The sequence below is a fragment of the Doryrhamphus excisus genome, linkage group LG11 (genome assembly GCF_037039965.1).
Source record: "Doryrhamphus excisus strain RoL-2023G ecotype Guam linkage group LG11, RoL_Dexc_Guam_v1.1, whole genome shotgun sequence".
NCBI classification, from domain to species: Eukaryota; Metazoa; Chordata; class Actinopteri; order Syngnathiformes; family Syngnathidae; genus Doryrhamphus; species Doryrhamphus excisus.
In genome coordinates this window covers 13,276,388-13,294,741 of record NC_136367.1, presented here as the reverse complement: position 1 = coordinate 13,294,741, position 18,354 = coordinate 13,276,388, and the positions used below count along the sequence as shown (strand labels likewise).

Here is an 18,354-nt window from a genome sequence, read left to right as displayed (position 1 = left end):
AGTGCCATGCTGACTTAACAGTTGTCTCGTTGCAGCAAATGTCTTCATCTGCAGCTTTCCATTTTGTACAATAACATCATCCCATCAAAGTGCCTCGTCCAACACTCATTTTTATTTTGAAAAGAAGAAGCCATTAAGCCTGCATTGAATGTACAGTAGAGTGTTGTGCTTTACGCTACATCTTTTTGTCATTGAAGAGTCGTGTTGATGTTTTTTGAAATGATGATGACTATAAAGTGCAGCTATCATCTTTTTATGATCTGTTTTGAAAGTCAAACATAGAGCGCAATAGTCCATGTAAAATGTGCCAATTCTGACAATCCCAATCTATTTTCATTGTTATTATTATTACTTTTTTTTTAATGTACAGGTACATTCAAATAATTCATCCTTCACTTAAGTATAGTATAGTATAGTAGCAGAAGTAGTGTGTAGTAATAGTAGCAATAGCATCATTGAATTAATGTCTATACATGTCTATTAATTTTATATTAATTTATCAGTGAATAATACATGAGTCTTAATTGAAATAAAACAGTATCCAGAAAGAGAAAGTTTAGTTTAGATATTCATAACGTTTTCTGTGTCACCAATGCACATTATAATAATTGATCTTGCATCAATTATTATTTAATAGATATTTGTTTTTTATTATAGTCATTATTATGGCATTATTACATTAATTTATTAAAGTGGCTTTTGTTAACATTTCTTACGTTTTCCTGCGTTAATTTCTTAGTGAAAAATACAAAAACGGTTATAAGAAATATTTACAAAATGCAACAAAAACACAAACTTTAGAACTTTAGAAAGACAGTTCGGTTTTTATATAATCTGTGAAAAATTGGCTTTTTATTTACAAGCCAGTAGTACATTCTTATTGTGACGGCCATTTTGATTCAAGTTCAGGTTAGCAAATAGTGTTTTTTCCCCCCTTAAATCGCTGCATTTCTCACGTTTTCCTGCTTTAATTTCTTAGTGAAAAATACAAACACGGTTATAAGAAATATTTACAAAATGAAACAAACTTTAGAACTTTAGAAAGACGGTTCGGTTTATATATTCAGTGAAAAATTGGCTTTTTATTTACAAGCCAGTAGTACATTGTTATTGTGACGGCCATTTTGATTCAAGTTCAGGTTCGCAAATGGTGTTTTTCCCCCCCTTAAATCGCTGCATTTCTCACGTTTTCCTGCTTTAATTTCTTAGTGAAAAATACAAACACGGTTATAAGAAATATTTACAAAATGAAACAAACTTTAGAACTTTAGAAAGATGGTTTGTTTTATATATTCTGTGAAAAATTGGCTTTTTATTTACAAGCCAGTAGTACATTCTTATTGTGACGGCCATTTTGATTCAAGTTCAGGTTAGCAAATAGTGTTTTTTTTCTCCCCTTAAATCGGTGCTATGGGAAAAATAAGTTCATTAAAAAAATACCCAGTTTTCAATTCTCAGTTTTGATTATATTTAATGTTTAGTTGACTTTTTTTAAAACATACAAGGGTGTCAGTTAAACATAAAACAAAAAAAAAAATGCTGCTGCTGCTTATGTGCGCTAACACCAGCTGTCACTCTGAGTCGGAATGAGCTCAGATGGAAACGACCATGTCTCAAAGCTGTTAACTGTGTGTGTGTGTGTGTGTGTGTGCCGACCACAAGAAGGCAGCCATGTTATTTTACATATTTATACAGTATTAGAGCCCTACCATCCATACCAGATTATTATTAACTTTCATGTAGTCCTCCATTTGCATTTATTAGTCAGCAAAATCATACTAAATTAACTTTCCCGTATATATTTTTGCCCCGAAGAGTTAGTTACAGTTAACATTAATGGAATATTCCAGAATCAAAATGGCGCCACCCATCATCACTCCACCTTCAACTAGAGCTAGCTTGCCAACTCTGGTTTCTACATTTTTCCAGCCTTTTTTTTTTTAATCATTATACAAGTCATGTTTATGAATGTAAATGTCACTGTGAAATATTTTAAAATACCCTTTTCATATAAATGTAAAACATTAAGAGGGAAATATGTCACCTGGCTAGGTATGCTAACTTGTTGGAGTGACACTAATGTGCAAATAAAGCATTGTTTTGAATATATATGCCCCTAAAGGAGGCGATATTCATTTATAAACTCTAGATTTGACATTTAAACGGTTATGTTTTTTATTCTGAGCCATGTTTTTGAGTGGCATCGGGATATTTATGTTTCTCCCCCTTTCTTTAATCAGTGTCATTATTTCTTAATGATAGCCTACTGTACAAAGATTTTCAACAACAAAAAAAAAACCTTAAGTGTTTTGTTATCGTGCCTTCTGTGAAGTCCTGACATTTCCTTTCATCTCTTTCAAAACAAACTGTGAACTGTTTTGAGTTGTACGGTGATGATGTTTTTCAAGCACTTTTAGTACGTATTTAGCGATAGCAAGTGTGACATTTAGCCTCATGTACGCAGCTTTGACTGACCACAAAGACATCTTTTTGTTACAATTATATTCTTATATTTTGTATATGTCTCGAAAAAAGGTTGTATTTAGACGTTTCAGGGAATTTTCACCTCCATGTTGAGCATGATTAGCCTAGCATGATTTTCAAAACAGGAAAACCATATTGAAAACAGTATCATTTTTAGTTTGTTTTGGATAAAAGACACAAATAAATAATTAATACAGAAATCATAGCATTTTTTTTCTCGAGCTAGCCTGTCATTGCTAGGCTAGGCTAACAAGCTCTTTTACAAAGGCCCTTAAACCCCTAAGAATGGACTAGCTAGACTAGCTAGGAAAAAAATAGATTTTCCAAAATGTCACACTATTAAATGTAATTATTTTTTCTGTGATGACGTATTTGTCTGTTTACATGCCTTTTTCGTTGTTTTTGACTAAATTATTGTTTATTGCCAATACATTTTTGAATGTCACTCAGCTGCTGCCTGCTATCAATCTCCATGGTGTTCATTTCAATAACATTATAGAATATATTGTATATTCTCCTTACAATGGAATCTCTTGCCTAACACATGTAGTGTTACAAGCATATTTTCTATGTTTCATGGAGATGAGAGATGTCCATTTTGGGAGTATAATGTATGCACGTGTCTGAAATGACAAGCATTCATGATAATATAAGCAAAGTAAATGTTTAAAAAAAAAAAAAAAAAGGTCATCCGGCTTCCTGTGACAATGTGTCGTAAGGTGATGTCCAACATCCATGTTCTGTACATTTGAATGCTAAATAAATGTGTGCAAAGCTGGTATATTTGAAGATTGTGATTTCATTTTACTATATATTATAATATATTATTATGGGCCTGCTCAAAGGCCACACAGCTTGGAGACCCAGGTTTGATTCCACCTTCCTGTGTGTGAGTTTTCTGCGGGTCTTCGTCCCACATTCCAAAAACATGCATGCTAAGTTAATTAAATACCAAATTGTACATAAGAATGAATGTCTATATGTGCCCTGTGATTGGCTGGCCACCAGTCCAGCGTGTACCCAGCCTCTCGCCCGAAATCAGCTGGGATAGGCTCCAGCACGCCTGCGACCTTCGTGAGGATAAGCGGTAGTCTTGAACCAGTCATGATGTGCTATATATATCACTATATTGACACTTACTATGGTACCCATTATGGCATTGGATGGTCATATCACATCATACTTTGGTACGTGACATGACAAAAATAAAATAAAAATAAAAAACTATATTAGGAAAGCAGGAAGTGAACAAATGTAACAGTTAGTGATTGTAAAAGTACCAGATGGAGGGGTAGGATTTAATAAGCAATTGTAATCTGATGCATGCTCAAATCAAATTAAACCTGAACTATTAGTCATTAAATTATTATTAATTGTTTTGTCCAAGCTATTATTTACTGTACATTTTGCTACAATTCATAAATTAGGCTTTATAAACCACAATGCAGAGTAAAATAACCTTACAAAATAAATACATTAAAAGAATTGCATTTTTCTTTTTTCTTTTTTTTTTTTACTGCAAAACGAAATAATATATTTGAAAAAAATTAAATATTTATTTAACCTTTAAATATTAATTCTAGCTTTACATTTTATTTAAAACCTTTTTAATACTCTTATATTGTGCAAACTGTGTTAAATATACATCATCTGGACAGGAAGTGGTTGAACGGCTCAGTGCAGTAATAAGTAAGTCATTCCACCGGTCGCCGTTGTGTTATCCTTCCCATTGCTGACACGGCTCCACAGCGCCACCTTCAAGCAGTACTGGCCGATACACACACGTGTGTCTTTCTGTAGCAGCAGTCCAATCGTCCGATAGATCCATTTGTTGCTCACAAAGACATTGCCTCATACAGAGGAGATGTTGCCAGTGGAAGGAGGCTGCCGCAGCCCCCCGTGGCCTCGTGTCGTGATCTGAACGATACTTCGCTTGGTGGGGGTGTGATGACTTTGATTGTGACACTTCCACAGCCACCGTCGAAGCTCCATTTGGACCTGAAGGCAGCATCACATAAAGAAAGCAATGAATACATAGAATCACTGCATTGGCGACACCAGTGTTCATTCATTCATTCATTTTCTAACGCTTTTCCTCAAGAGGGTTGCGGGGGTGCTGGAGCCTATCCCAGCTGTCTTCGGGCGAGAGACGGGGTACACCCTGGACTGGTGGCCAGCCTATCACAAGGCATATATAGACAAACAACCATTCACACTCACATTCATACCTATATGGACAATTTGGAGTGGCCAATTAACCAAACATGTTTTTGGAATGTGGGAGGAAACCGGAGTACCCGGAGAAAACCCACGCATGCACGGGGAGAACATGCAAACTCCACACAGAGATGGCTGATGGTGGAATTGAACCCTGGTCTCCTAGCTGTGAAGTCTGCATGCTAACCACTCGACCGCCGTGCCGCCAGTATTGGAATTTAAACCAGAGAAAAACAGAAACTAACATTCCGATTCTCCCGGCTTTGGAACCGGAATAGTTCAAATTCAAACTCAAACGATGCCCAACCTTAGATATTAAGATACAAGATACAAGTCATGTTGTGTTAGTGTTAATATGTTACATATATGATATGTGTTAATGCCACAATGCCAATAACATGCAGTGTTACCTACATCTCCATTCATGAAACAGTAAAGCAGAGCCACCACGAATCCCTGCAAAACAACACATGCGGTCATGCTTTTGCAAAGGAAAATGATGTCTCCATCCTAAGTTCAGGTTTCTGGTTTGTCTTTTGGTACCTGAAAAGATCCCAGGCCAAGCTCAATATAGAGTCGAGCTGCTACTCCCGTGTTTTCAGGCAGGAAGGCAAAAACCGTGTAGTGCATCCCAAACAAAGGGATGAGAAAGAGCGTGGATTTAGCCAGCCTTCTGATGGGAATCCACAAAAGACACGATGCATGAGAGCACATAAAGACTAGACAAAAACAATACAATACTAATTTTGTACAGAGGAGCTGATCTTGTTTTTTCCACTTTTCTGACCTATAATTCTTGCTACAGTGTTGGATTCTCATGTTGAATGATGCCAAAGCTTCAGATAATAAGGTTTGCTCATTTGGAAATGAGCCCTGAAAAACGTTTAGGATGGCTGTTTGTTTTCTCCACATTGTCTGTTTTTATTGGTCGGAATCTCACACCAACACCCACAGACGTATATTCATTCATTCATTTTATACGTTTATCCTGACGAGGGTCACAGGAATGAAAACGGTATTTTTAAAGGCTTCCAAAGTGGAAAAATCCAAAACCGCCAGCTCGACGTTTGCGTAAGTACTACCAACCAACGCTACAATTTAAAAACAATGATGGCACTGGCCCATCACGTCACATGACTAGAAGTGAGCTTTGATGACAAACCAACATTCATTCATTCATTCATTTTCTACCGCTTATCCTCACAAGGGTTGCGGGGGGTGCTGGAGCCTATCCCAGCTGTCTTTGGGCGAGAGGCGGGGTAGACCCTGGACTGGTTGCCAGCCAATCACAGGGCACATATAGACAAACAACCATTCACACTCACATTCATACCTATGGACAATTTGGAGTTGCGAATTAACCTAGCATGTTTTTTTTAATGTGGGAGGAAACCGGAGTACCCGGAGAAAACCCACGCATGCACGGGGAGAACATGCAAACTCCACACAGAGATGGCCGAGGGTGGGATTGAACCCGGGACAAACCAACATATTTGAAAAACGCCCAAATATTATATTATACACACTCAGGACACTTCAAAAGCAAATAAGAGTCAATGCTGCCTTTAAAAATACAATAATGCTAAAATTTATTTTTAAATATGACTTAATAATTCTATTGTGTTCATGTAACTGCTTGTACTATTTATTTAAAAAAGGACCGTTATTTGAATTCCTATTAAGGTGCTAGAGGAGAAATCTATTTGTGGTATCATGTACTATTTTTAAAGTCTCTTTCAGTCTAATTGAATTCTGTTGGGTAAGACGGAGCTCCAAGGAAGTAAGTAGTGTACATGTTGGCGGATATAATTACGTTAGAGAAGGATTCAGCAGTTCATTTATTTCCTTCACTAAACAGTGTGCACGGTTATTACGCAAGCGAGTAGAAACCCTAACCAAAACCTCAATCCTAACCCTAATTTTAACCTAATCCCTATCCCAATACCGCTACCCCATATCCCCTGAACGGTGTATTTAGTCCAATATACAGTATATGTAATACAGTTTCTACAACTGTCAGCTCAATTAGTTTAACTATTGCTTTTGACCTTTATAGCATTTAATGCCGTTGTTGTAAATTCCCTTCTTTTCCTCCTGTCACAAACGATACTTTGCAGGCTCGCAGGTAAATACCAAAGAGTACGCAGGTAAATACCAAAGAGTACAGGTGGAAGCAATTTTAAGGAAAAATCAAATCTAAGTCTGTAAAGATGCCTAGGTGGTTAATTCATCTTTTTTTTTACACATCAAAGCCAAAAACAAACATTTCATCCTTACACAAAATGTCCTGTGTCAGTGTTGCCCGACATGGCTGAAGATTTCAGCTTCTGGACCAGAATGCGGATCACGTTGACGAAGATGACAATGTTGAGCTATTAAAGATACAATGAACAGTTCATAGCTGAGAAACATTTCAACATTAAACATGAGCAACTCACCAACAATGAAGCGGTTATTGGGCCTTTAATAATCCACCAGATGCCGACTTTGTCGGTGTCATCCCAGCAACTGGACACATAACCATAAATATCTGGTTTAAACCATGTTGCATCATGACTGAAAACAGCAGTATAGTTACAGTGGAACCTCGGTTTTGGTCATTAATCTGTTCCGAAAGGTCCAATGAAAACCAAAATGTACAAAAAATAACTATTTATATTTATTATATTTAGTATATTTTATATATATTTTAAAATGTTATTGTATACAATTAAAAATTTATTTTTATTTTTATGATAATCAAATTTATTTGTAGTTCTTCACTCAATTTTTTGTCTCTCCTACCAGGTTATATGTTTTTCCTACACAATCTCTTACAACGTGGTTTGCGCGCAGACCTCACAGCTAGGAGACCAGGGTTCGATTCCAGCCTCGGCCATCTCTGTGTGGAGTTAACATGTTCTCCCCGTGCATGCATGGGTTTTCCCCGGGTACTCCGGAGAAAACATGTAAACCGGAAATTACATGATACCTTTGAACGCAACGTTTACGGTTTGAGCTGTATACTTAGACTTATGTGTTGTTTGGGAACTGTTTGGCCTTACGATAACCAAGACAGTGTATGAAAACCAAGACATATTTTTGGTAATATGTTTTGTTGAAAGTTAAATCATACAAAAACCTAAGTTCCACTGTATATCATATATCATACCCTCTGTTATCATAGAAGAATCTGGTCAGGACCCAAAGTATGAGAATAGCTGACGGGAGCCCTGTGACAGAAAAAAAAAACTTAAACTGTATTATGGAAAGCAGGAAGTGAACAAATGTAACAGTTACTGATTGTAAAAGTATCAGATGGAGGGCTAGGATTTAATAAGCTTTGCTTCTTCCTACTCCTTTTGGACATGTGGAACTGTGAACTGATTATGGGATGCACTCAATTGTAATCTGATGCATGTTCAAATGAAATTAAACCATTACCATTACCATTACCATTACCATTACTTAAGTTCAAATGTGAGTGACGGCAGGTGAGCAAATACTTATGGTCATATAGTGTAAGTTAAGCAGAGTTGATAGTAAAACGTAAAGGCAATAAAACATTATACGTTAACTGTGACAACAAGATGATAAGACATAATCAAAGTAGTCTCCTAATGTAGTAAAAAAATTAATTTTGCTTTAGTCTTTGGATGCTTGCTGAGCTTAGTTAGCGCTTGTGAAGTACACAAAGGTCTTGTTTCTTTATTTGGTTTGTTTTGTGTAAAATCAGTGGTCAGATTCCTAATTATTAAAGTTGTACACACATTCATCAGACAAGTGTTTCACAAACTTTACTAACCCAAAGCTGATTATTATGTAGATACATTATTCCTGGTAAATGACAAATTTTTGACCAATTAAGTGAAATTGGATCATTTTTGCAACACACCTGATAATCTCTCACGGCACACTAATGTGTCATGGCACAGTGGTTGTCACTGCATTAGAAGAACTACTTCTCCCAACTCTACGAGAACCCCAGATGCTAAAAACAGTTATTTATTAGAACTTTAACAGAAGAGTGGAAGCAAGCTGCTTCTTCGTCCTTCATTCACACAGTCGGCAAGATAAGAAATGACACCCAATTAACACCAAATCCGACGCTCAGGTGGTCCTATGCTCACCCCATCCAATCAGGATGTACCACCAAAAGTACTTCCTCTGGGAGACGAAGGTCAGAGCCAGGAGGGTCTGCAGATACATCCCTTCTACCAGCAGCCAGAAGTAATTGGCCAGGATGCTGAACTGGAAGAAGGCCACGGCGGACTTGCACGCCGTCTGACGAGGACGATAGTTAGTTAAAGTACTCGTTCTGGCGCACAAGGTCAGCTCAATTAGCTTTTGAACTTGACGGAAAGCTACTTCAAATCAACACAATAGCTGATGTGTGGCGTCTCACAGTGGACATGGAACAGTGGTCCAGCGTCTCGTCAGAAAACAGCACCGTGTCTTTGATGAAGACGGCGCTGGCTCTCAGGATGAAGGAGGAGAACAAGTTGATGTGAATGTAGTTCCTGGTGCAGCGGAACTTCCTGAATGCATGAAAATGGGGGAAATCAGCCACCATGCTGCCTTAAAATCAGCAATAGGAACCACAACGTTGCCAGTGTCACAGATTCCTTATCAGCGTGAGATACTTTTATTTCTGTTTTGTATTTTGTAATGAGGGCGGCACAGTGGTCTAGTGGTTAGCGCGTAGACCTCACAGCTAGGAGATCAGGGTTCAATTCCACCCTCGTGGAGTTTGCATGTTCTCCCCGTGCATGCGTGGGTTTTCTCCGGGTACTCCGGTTTCCTCCCACATTCCAAAAACATGCTAGGTTAATTAGCCACTCCAAATTGTCCATAGGTATGAATGTGAGTGTGAATGGTTGTTTGTCTATATGTGCCCTGTGATTGGCTGGCCACCAGTCCAGGGTGTACCCGGCCTTTCGCCCGAAGACAGCTGGGATAGGCTCCAGCACCCCCCGCGACCCTCGTGATGATAAGCGGTAGAATATTAATTAATTAATGAAAGAGAGAAGAGAAATGTAAAATATGTATTTTAATACTATTCATCAATTAAATGAAAAAATAATCGACCAATTAATCGGTTATTAAAATAATTGTTATTTGCAGCTCTAAACTATCCAACCAATATATCAAACTTTGCTTTAAAGGCAACAAAACCAATTAGTGCAATATCTAATAAATAAAGTATCTCATTAAAAATGAATTACAGTCGCTCTGGAGTATAAATTGCACAAGGCCAAAAATTAGGTAGAAAAAAACATACATAAGTCGCACTGTAGTATAAGTCACATTTTTTGCAGGTAATTTATTTTACAAACGACTTGACCAAAAGAGACATTACGTCCTCTTGGAAGGAAAGTTGTAACAATAAAAGAATAGAGAACAGGCTGAATAGGTGTAAGATATGCTAACACAATGCTTATTCAGCTACACCAAAAAATAAACATGAACAGAAAAGGTGTCCAGTGTTTATGTAACATAAACACTTTTTTCATTTATAAGTCATTCTGGAGTATAAGTCGCATTTTTTGCAGGTAATTTAATTTAAAGGTGTCCAGTGTTTATGTAACAGTTTTTTCATTTATAAGTCACTCCGGAGTATAAGTCGCACAAGGTAGAAAAAAAACATACATAAGTCGCACTGGAGTATAAGTCGCATTTTTTAATTAATGATCCAATTTATTTTACAAACTACTCTTGGACGTCGCAGGAACAGCCAACCTATGAAAAAAGTACGACTTATAGTCCGGATAATACGGTAATTGTATTTTTAGAACATGGCAAAATTGGGTGACAATATTGCATGTTTGTTTTTTTTTACCTGAACGCTGTAAACACAACAATGGCTGTGATGAGGGAAATGAGAGAGGTGGCGTAGCCTACAGTGTAGACCTGTCTGAAGGTGTAGAGGTAACTCGTCTGCAGGCAGAGAGAAAGACAATGTGTGTGAGCTCTAACTGAGTGCAAACATAGCAGCCGCATGAGTTGGCACCTCTGATTCCGGCTCGCTGTCGTCACTGAAAGCACAGACATCCTCATAGGGCGGATAAATGTCTGACCAACCGTCATCTGTACAGTTCCTGTAAACAAAACCTGTACACACAAAGAGGAAATGGACAACTTCAACGAGACAACAATCTAATCTGCCTTGACTTGACAGATTATATCGTAAAAGTTAGTAAATTAGAGCAGTACAGACCATAAACTTCAACCATTATGGACGACTTTGAACCAACCTTGGCTGCTGGAGAAATGCTGAAAGACGTCAGAGCAGGAAACGTTGACCATCTGACCCACGTCGGCTCTCAGCCAGCATCCGATCTCGTCCCATTCTGTTTTACACCCTGGAAGCGCCAGAAAGCTTTTCAGTCGTGACAACAAACAAATGAAGCTGAGAACTGAACGTTTATGGTTTTGTCCTACTGGTTCTACTGGTGCTGGAAAATGCCAGGAATTGGCATCAAATGTTGTGATATGTAGCTGCCAGTCTTTCACAGTCGGTCCAGTCAGTTGAAATGATACGTCAACTATTTATTTAAAAAAATATATTTTTATTTTTTTTTTTTTTTTTTATTATTTATATATTTTGTCTGGTGCAGATAATATTTCTGTATTTTATTACACTGCATTATATTGTTGTATAATTTTTTCTTTGCTATTTTTTTTTATTCATTCATTAATTCATTTTCTACCGCTTTTTCCTCAGGAGGGTCACGGGGGATGCTGGAGCCTATCCCAGCTGTCTTCAGGCGAGAGGCGGGGTACACCGTGGACTGGTGGCCAGCCAATCACAGGGCACATATAGACAAACAACCATTCACACTCACATTCATATCTATGGACAATTTGGAGTGGCCAATTAACCTAGCATGTTTTTGGAATGTGGGAGGAAACCGGGGAGAACATGCAAACTCCACACAGAGATGGCCGAGGGTGGGATTGAACTCAGGTGTACTAGCTGTGTGGCCTATGTGCTAACCACTCGTCCGACGTGCAGCCTGTTTGTGACATAATACCCCGAAAGATTCATTTGTAGTTCTAAACATATGTATTTGTTTTGCTTTTCATGGTTTTCACTCAGTCATTCATTTTCTACCTCTTATCATCACAAGGGTCGCGGGGGTGCTGGAGCCTATCACAGCTGTCTTTGGGCAAGAGGCGGGGTACACACTGGACTGGTGGCCAGCCAATCACAGGGTACATATAGACAAACAACCATTCACACTCACATTCATACCTATGAACAATTTGGAGTGGCCAATTAACCTAGCATGTTTTTGGAATGTGGGAGGAAACCGGAGTACCTGGAGAAAACCCACGCATGCACAGGGAGAACGTGCAAACTCCACACAGAGATGGCCAAGGGGGGAATTGAACCCTGGTCTCCTAGCTGTCAGGTCTGCGCGTGAACCGCGCATGAACCACTCTCCACCGTGCAGCCCACGAAAGCTTTTAGCAGCTTCTTTTTTGCTGGTGCTTGTGGTTATTTGTTCTGGCAGGCAAAGTGGGCATCAAAGTTAGGAATGGAAATAAAAACATTTCAATGATCCTAGGAGAATCAGAACGTTGGTCCCGGTTCCCATGAATACTTTAGACTCTATGCCTAACCCTATAAAATGGGGTTTCCTTTCAGATGCCAATACAAAAAAAAAGCATTCATCCCTGTCAACTAGTGGAGTAAAATTCCCATTCGGAACTGCTGCTTTAGGAGGTTCCAAGACAGAAAAGCTTTTGCACTCAGCACTATTATATAATAATTCATACTCTGTTAAGGCGACTCAAAAGAGGGTGGTGGAGAAGTCATATGTCATTTCCCCCCATGAGTCCAACAATCGGGGGCTAAAGTGATTTCCTTTCACAATGTTTCTTTTCCTTCCACCGAGCTCGGCTGTGTTGCTTTGACCTTTATGCAAAGGCTTTAAAGGATGTCTTTGCCACTTGAATGTCACCTTATCTAGAATTAGCAGCACTCTTGGGAAAAGCTTTGGACGCCAGCGAGGAGGGCTTCTAGATCCTTGACTTTGATAATGACAACGTTATTGTGCAACCAAAATGAAAGAAAGAAAGGGATAGATCAGTGGCGTCATTAGGCCTATTTAAGGGGGTCTTCAGCCCCCCTAAAATGTTCATAAGCCCCCCTAAATAATTTGATATTTTTTATAGATTTTTAATTTTTTTTTACAAAAAAAATCTCAAATTTCATATAACAGGGCAAAAGCAGGCTAATAAGCAGGTAGTAGTAATAATCAGAAGAAGAAGAATAATGATAGTAATAATAATAGGCTAATTAACCAGTGGCCAATTAACCTTATCCAAAGGTGGGAAAGTTATATCCCGGTTCTTGTTCCTTATTTGTTTTTTGGATTTTTTTTTAATGTTTACTACATTCATTCATATCTTGTGCATCTCCAGGGGGCTAAGCCCCCCCGTCCTCAGAATCTAGTGATGCCCCTGGGATGGATGGATGGATGGACGGACGGACAGATGGATCATGTTTTAGAATCTATCTTCTGAATGCCATATATTAGTATTTTGGTTAATTTAGCCATTTTTATGCATATTAAACCATATAAAACCACAAAACAGCATGATATATGAATTACTGGTGATATATGTATTTTTGAAAAACTGAGATGGAGTGAAGCTGTGAAATTTCAAACCGGGATATGGCGAGGAACAACTGTATTATTGTACCGGTAACCATCATTTTTTGTTGTTCCCAAAAGGTGAAATTTCTGCTGTGTGTGCTTGGCATTACACAGACGGATGCATAAGCACACTCACTTGGACAGCAAACGTCATCAGAAGACATTTATCTGCATAATGAGCAGCGGACGGAAATGTGCGTGTCTTGCGTTGTGTGCTCATTTAGATTGAATTAGTGGCCAAAATGTTGAAGGTCATTGCCCTCGCAGTTTATGATGAAGTGGAGGCAAAACGACATTGTGACATCCTCATGGGGGGAGGGGGGGTCACCACGCTCATATTCGACTTAATTGTAAGGTTTGAGTGCGAGGTGAGTGACAGAACAGTATGCATGTATTAGTCAAATGACTAGGTTTTCTATTGTTTCACTACTCTATTGTTTCACCCTTAGTTAGCATCATTCCAGAAGGTCAAACTCTAACCAAAACGAACTCTAACCAAATAATTTTTTCCAAAATATTCATTCATTCATTCATTTTCTACCGCTTTTTCCTCACGAGGGTCGCGGGGGTGCTGGAGCCTATCCCAGCTGTATTCGGGCGAGAGGCAGGGTACACCCTGGACTGGTGGCCAGCCAATCACAGGGCACATATAGACAAACAACCATTCACACTCACATTCATACCTATGGATAATTTGGAGTCGCCAATTAACCTAGCATGTTTTTGGAATGTGGGAGGAAACCGTAGTACCCGGAGAAAACCCACGCATGCACGGGGAGAACATGCAAACTCCACACAGAGATGGCCGAGGGTGGAATTGAACCCTGGTCTCCTAGCTGTGAGGTCTGCGCGCTAACCACTCAACCGCCATGCCACCTTTTTCCAAAATATATTGTTTTGAAATCAATTCAACCATTCTGGAAAACCAAAAATGCTAACACATTCATACCTATGGACAATTTGGAGTCGGTTGTAATGTGGTGACCCCGCCTCTCACCCGAAGACAGCTGGGATAGGCTCCACCAACCCCCGCGACCCTCGTGAGGAAAAGCGGTAGAAAATGAATGAATGAATGAATGTAATGTGGTGTCCGAAGGCTGAAAAAATGTCAGGAGGCAGACTTACAGTTCGCCCAGGCTTGACACATTTATCTAACAAGGAAGATTAACTTATGAAAAACACTAATACAAAACAAAATTGAATTGAAAAAAAACCTCAAATTATCCTCAAAAAATGTATTCACTCACATCAGTGAAATACAGTCACACATCACTCTCCCGCCTCAAACTGCCCAAAATGTCCCACTATAGCCCAGAGGTTGGTCTACCAAAAACATCTAATAATGTAACTCTTCACAAAACTGGATTTCAACAATACCATCTAATGTAACCCCAATACTGCTACAACTCTTCATAAAACATTAACGCATACACATATTTCCCTACCCAAACCCAAGATTTAAATCCCCATAAAACCTACAACCTCCTCCCTCAACCCCTGTACATGGTATGGTCTGATGATGTCACTAATGACGTCACTAAATCTATAAAATATAGAGCGTCTTCGCGGCTCCTCCCCAAACATTCCTGCAGGTGACTCTCTTGGCGAGAATCCACAGGTAAGATGAACTCTGTACACCCATTCCTAATAAATCCTAAACGTTCGTGATGGCGAGATGAAGCCCCATGAGGCTTCGAACCATTTCAGTCAACTGGTTCGAGAATGGATTCATTTCTTGAAGCTTCACGTGCACACGAAACCATCTGCTGGCCTTGGATAGAATTACAGGCGGATGTATCTTCATGTGTTCATTGAATTCATTGAATGCTGTTTTTTCTCTTGGAAATGATTATATATTACAAAAATTTGTATAACCAAATGATTAATCTACAAAGTGTAAGATAAAATATACAGTATATATAAAATACTGAATGTTTTCTTGTCCATAAATGCTATGTATCATGTGATATGGCTAGCTTCATCGTGGTTGTGTTGGTAATACTGTAATATATTAATATTACAATGTAGTACTATTAACCTTACCATGGACGGGTGAAGGTCCAGTTTCATCTTTATGTTCAAGATGGGGTGTTTATTATTGTACCCCAACTCCTTGAAACACAATAAGTACTTCACCTTTCAATAACAATGACAAACAGTGAAAATACAGGTTTTGAAATGCAAACATACCATCTCTTAATAGTGTTGATTTGGCTTACTTATTAAGTCAAAATGTTTCCACACAATTTCCTCTTTCTAATTGGCTCCATATCTTCTCTCTGAACTCCAAACTAACGTAACCGTACGAACCAAACTATCGACCAACACTATCCACACGCTCAACTGACTGACTCTCACCACAAAGCCCCACATTTTAATGTCTAAGCCTGCTGACCAGCTGCGTCTCCGTCTGGTCTGGGAGCTGCAAGGCCTCGGACTGGATGTTACTGCAGAGAGTGGTGAGGACAGCGGAGAAGATCATTGGGACCCACTCAATTACTCGACGCGTGCTTCGAAACCCCGGCACCTCTTGTAACATTAGTACTTTGAACCATTTCAGTCAACTGGTTCGAGAATGGATTCATTTCTTGAAGCCAAAATGCGCACTATATTGTGTGGAAAATGCATGCAAACTGAGGCAAAATATTTGCGTACATTTTTGACGTAAACCGAAGAAATACGCTACGCGAGGTCCCATTTTATATGTATCAAGTGGTTGGATGTGTCTATAACCTGCACGTTTTTCATCAAGTATGGATATTTTGTCCATGCAAAATACACGTGTGCATTACTCTAAGATGATAACCAAATTACCTGTTTCATAACTACCCTAAATGAGATCCCACACATACAAACTACATTGCACATTATGGTGTCTTCCCCTTGTAAAAACATGCTTTGTCACAAGGTGTGTGTATGTGTTTCTCCGCCAGGCAGCATCATCAGCTGAAGAAACTCACCGCTGTTCTCTGTTTGGTTCTGAACTTCCCTTCTTCTTGCCAGGCTGCAAGACTCGCGGGCCCTCAGGTGCTGAGCAATGATGGCACAATCCGGATGAATGGCCTCAGTCTGCAAATATGATGCAACAACGCCATTGGAAGTGCAGTACAATAAGATACACACAACAACACAACACTGTTTTATACTCAAGTACAGGAGTTTGTGTGGCGTTTTGCAGCTGTCAGTGGGGGCCTGCATAGCAGAGCAGCCCATCTCAATAATCCTTTTCTTCTTTAGCTATTATTATATTGTATTCTTCACATTTTTGTGCGCGTAATGCGCCTCAAAGTGTGGGTTTTCTCCGGGTACTCCGGTTTCCTCCCACATTCCAAAAACATGCTAGGTTAATTGGCCACTCCAAATTGTCCATAGGTATGAATGTGAGTGTGAATGGTTGTTTGTCTATATGTGCCCTGTGATTGACTGGCCACCAGTCCAGGGTGTACCCCGCCCCTCGCCCGAAGACAGCTGGGATAGGCTCCAGCACCCCCCTTTGACCCTTGTGAGGAAAAAGCGGTAGAAAATTAATGAATGGATTACTGTTTATCCTCTAATGGCTAATTAAATGAACTGGCCAATTAAATTATTCATTCATTCATTCATTTTCTACCGTCGCGGGGGTGCTGGAGCCTATCCCAGCTGTCTTGGTGCGAGAGGTGGGGTACACCCTGGACTGGTCGCCAGCCAATCACAGAGCACATAGACAAACAACCATTCACACTCACATTCATACCTATGGACAATTTGGAGTCGCTAATTAACCTAGCATGTTTTTGGAATGTGGGAGGAAACCCGAATACCCGGAGAAAACCCACACATGCACGGGGAGAACATGCAAAAGAGATGGCAGAGGGTGGAATCGAACCCTGGTCTCCTAGCTGTGAGGTCTGTGCGCTAACCACTCGTCCACCAATTAAATTAGTAATGCCCAAATAGAGCGATGCATCAATAATAGTCCACATGGGTTGTCCGCTTCTTGCGTGTTTATATCCATTGCTTGTGTATTAAAATTCTCATTATTTGTTTATACTGTCTGTCAATCTTAACTTCACCAAATTGAACAAATTTACTCTGCTGATTCACTCTCCGATTCGTATCTTCCCCATGACGTTGTTGGGCAGCCACACAGCTTAATAACCACTAATGAGTGTCACCAGCCTAATGAGAACAGTCGTCATGTCAGGTCGGCATAAAAACAAAAATATGTCTGTTTTCTTTCAACCATAGCGCACTTTGGTGACACTCGCTGTCAAACATTGAAGGCGTTTGATCCAAATGTACAGTGCAGACATGCCACTACTCACCATGGGCCACAGAGAACCAAACAAAATAAGAAGAAATCTCCCTTGACGTCCTTTGAATAACGGTCCCTTATCCCTCATCTTCTTATCCCTCATAGTCATGAAGAAGAAGATGGAGATAATGCTGGTCTATTAAAATGCTGGTGTGTGCAGCCCGCTATGAAATATACACAGTGTCAACCAAAAATAGATGAATCCCAGTCCTCCCTGCCAGATGAAAACTTGAGTCCTCCCTCCCTTCCTCTCTACTTTGCTACCTCTCTCTCTTTCTCTCTCTCTCGCTCCCACCCACCCACACCCTCCCTCTCCAAATCAGGTGAATGAGTGTCTGTGGAGATGCGTCGGCTCATTTAAAGACACAACGACTAATGAACGGACAATCACACACCCATAAATAAATAGTACATATAATAGTATGGGCACTTTTGATCGGGTTCAAGATTTTCCTTTATAAATGACTGGTTATTGGGATCATCCATTTAAGTTAAATATATCATATAGCAGACCAACACAGTGATCGATCAGAAGTGAAATGAAGTTTACAGAACGTTTACACAGAAAGTGTGCAATAATTATGTAAACAAATGTAGGCGTGCATAAATTTGGGGACTCTCATTGTTTTATTGATTCAAATACCTTTAGGACTAATTATTGGAACACATAATTATGGGCATGCACTGCAAAGCCTGCATTGCAGTGCATGCCCA

The 18,354-nt window shown here is 39.4% G+C and overlaps 1 protein-coding gene across 1 annotated transcript; it reads right to left on the bottom strand.

Moving 5' to 3' along the window:
- Positions 1–1,513: 1,513 nt before the first annotated feature.
- LOC131129436 (pituitary adenylate cyclase-activating polypeptide type I receptor) lies at positions 1,514–17,848 on the bottom strand. Its single transcript, XM_058073027.2, has 13 exons — positions 17,651–17,848; positions 16,307–16,415; positions 10,935–11,042; positions 10,691–10,791; positions 10,520–10,617; positions 9,086–9,218; positions 8,811–8,964; positions 7,853–7,913; positions 7,140–7,209; positions 6,979–7,073; positions 5,245–5,374; positions 5,116–5,157; positions 1,514–4,482 (listed from the first exon to the last, which is right to left on the bottom strand). Exons 1-13 carry the CDS (start codon positions 17,747–17,749, stop codon positions 4,336–4,338), a joined length of 1,347 nt encoding a protein of 448 aa, XP_057929010.2. The 5' UTR covers positions 17,750–17,848; the 3' UTR covers positions 1,514–4,335.
- Positions 17,849–18,354: the final 506 nt, after the last annotated feature.

Excerpts from the sequence above, each read along its gene's own strand:
- LOC131129436 (XM_058073027.2), bottom strand. The coding sequence starts at position 17,749 with ATGACTATGAGGGATAAGAAGATGAGGGATAAGGGACCGTTATTCAAA. Across the intron at positions 11,043-16,306 it reads GAACCAAACAGAGAACAGCG|GGTGTAAAACAGAATGGGAC; the intron begins GTGAGTTTCTTC and ends TGGCGCTTCCAG. Across the intron at positions 8,965-9,085 it reads ACCACTGTTCCATGTCCACT|ACGGCGTGCAAGTCCGCCGT; the intron begins GTGAGACGCCAC and ends CGTCCTCGTCAG.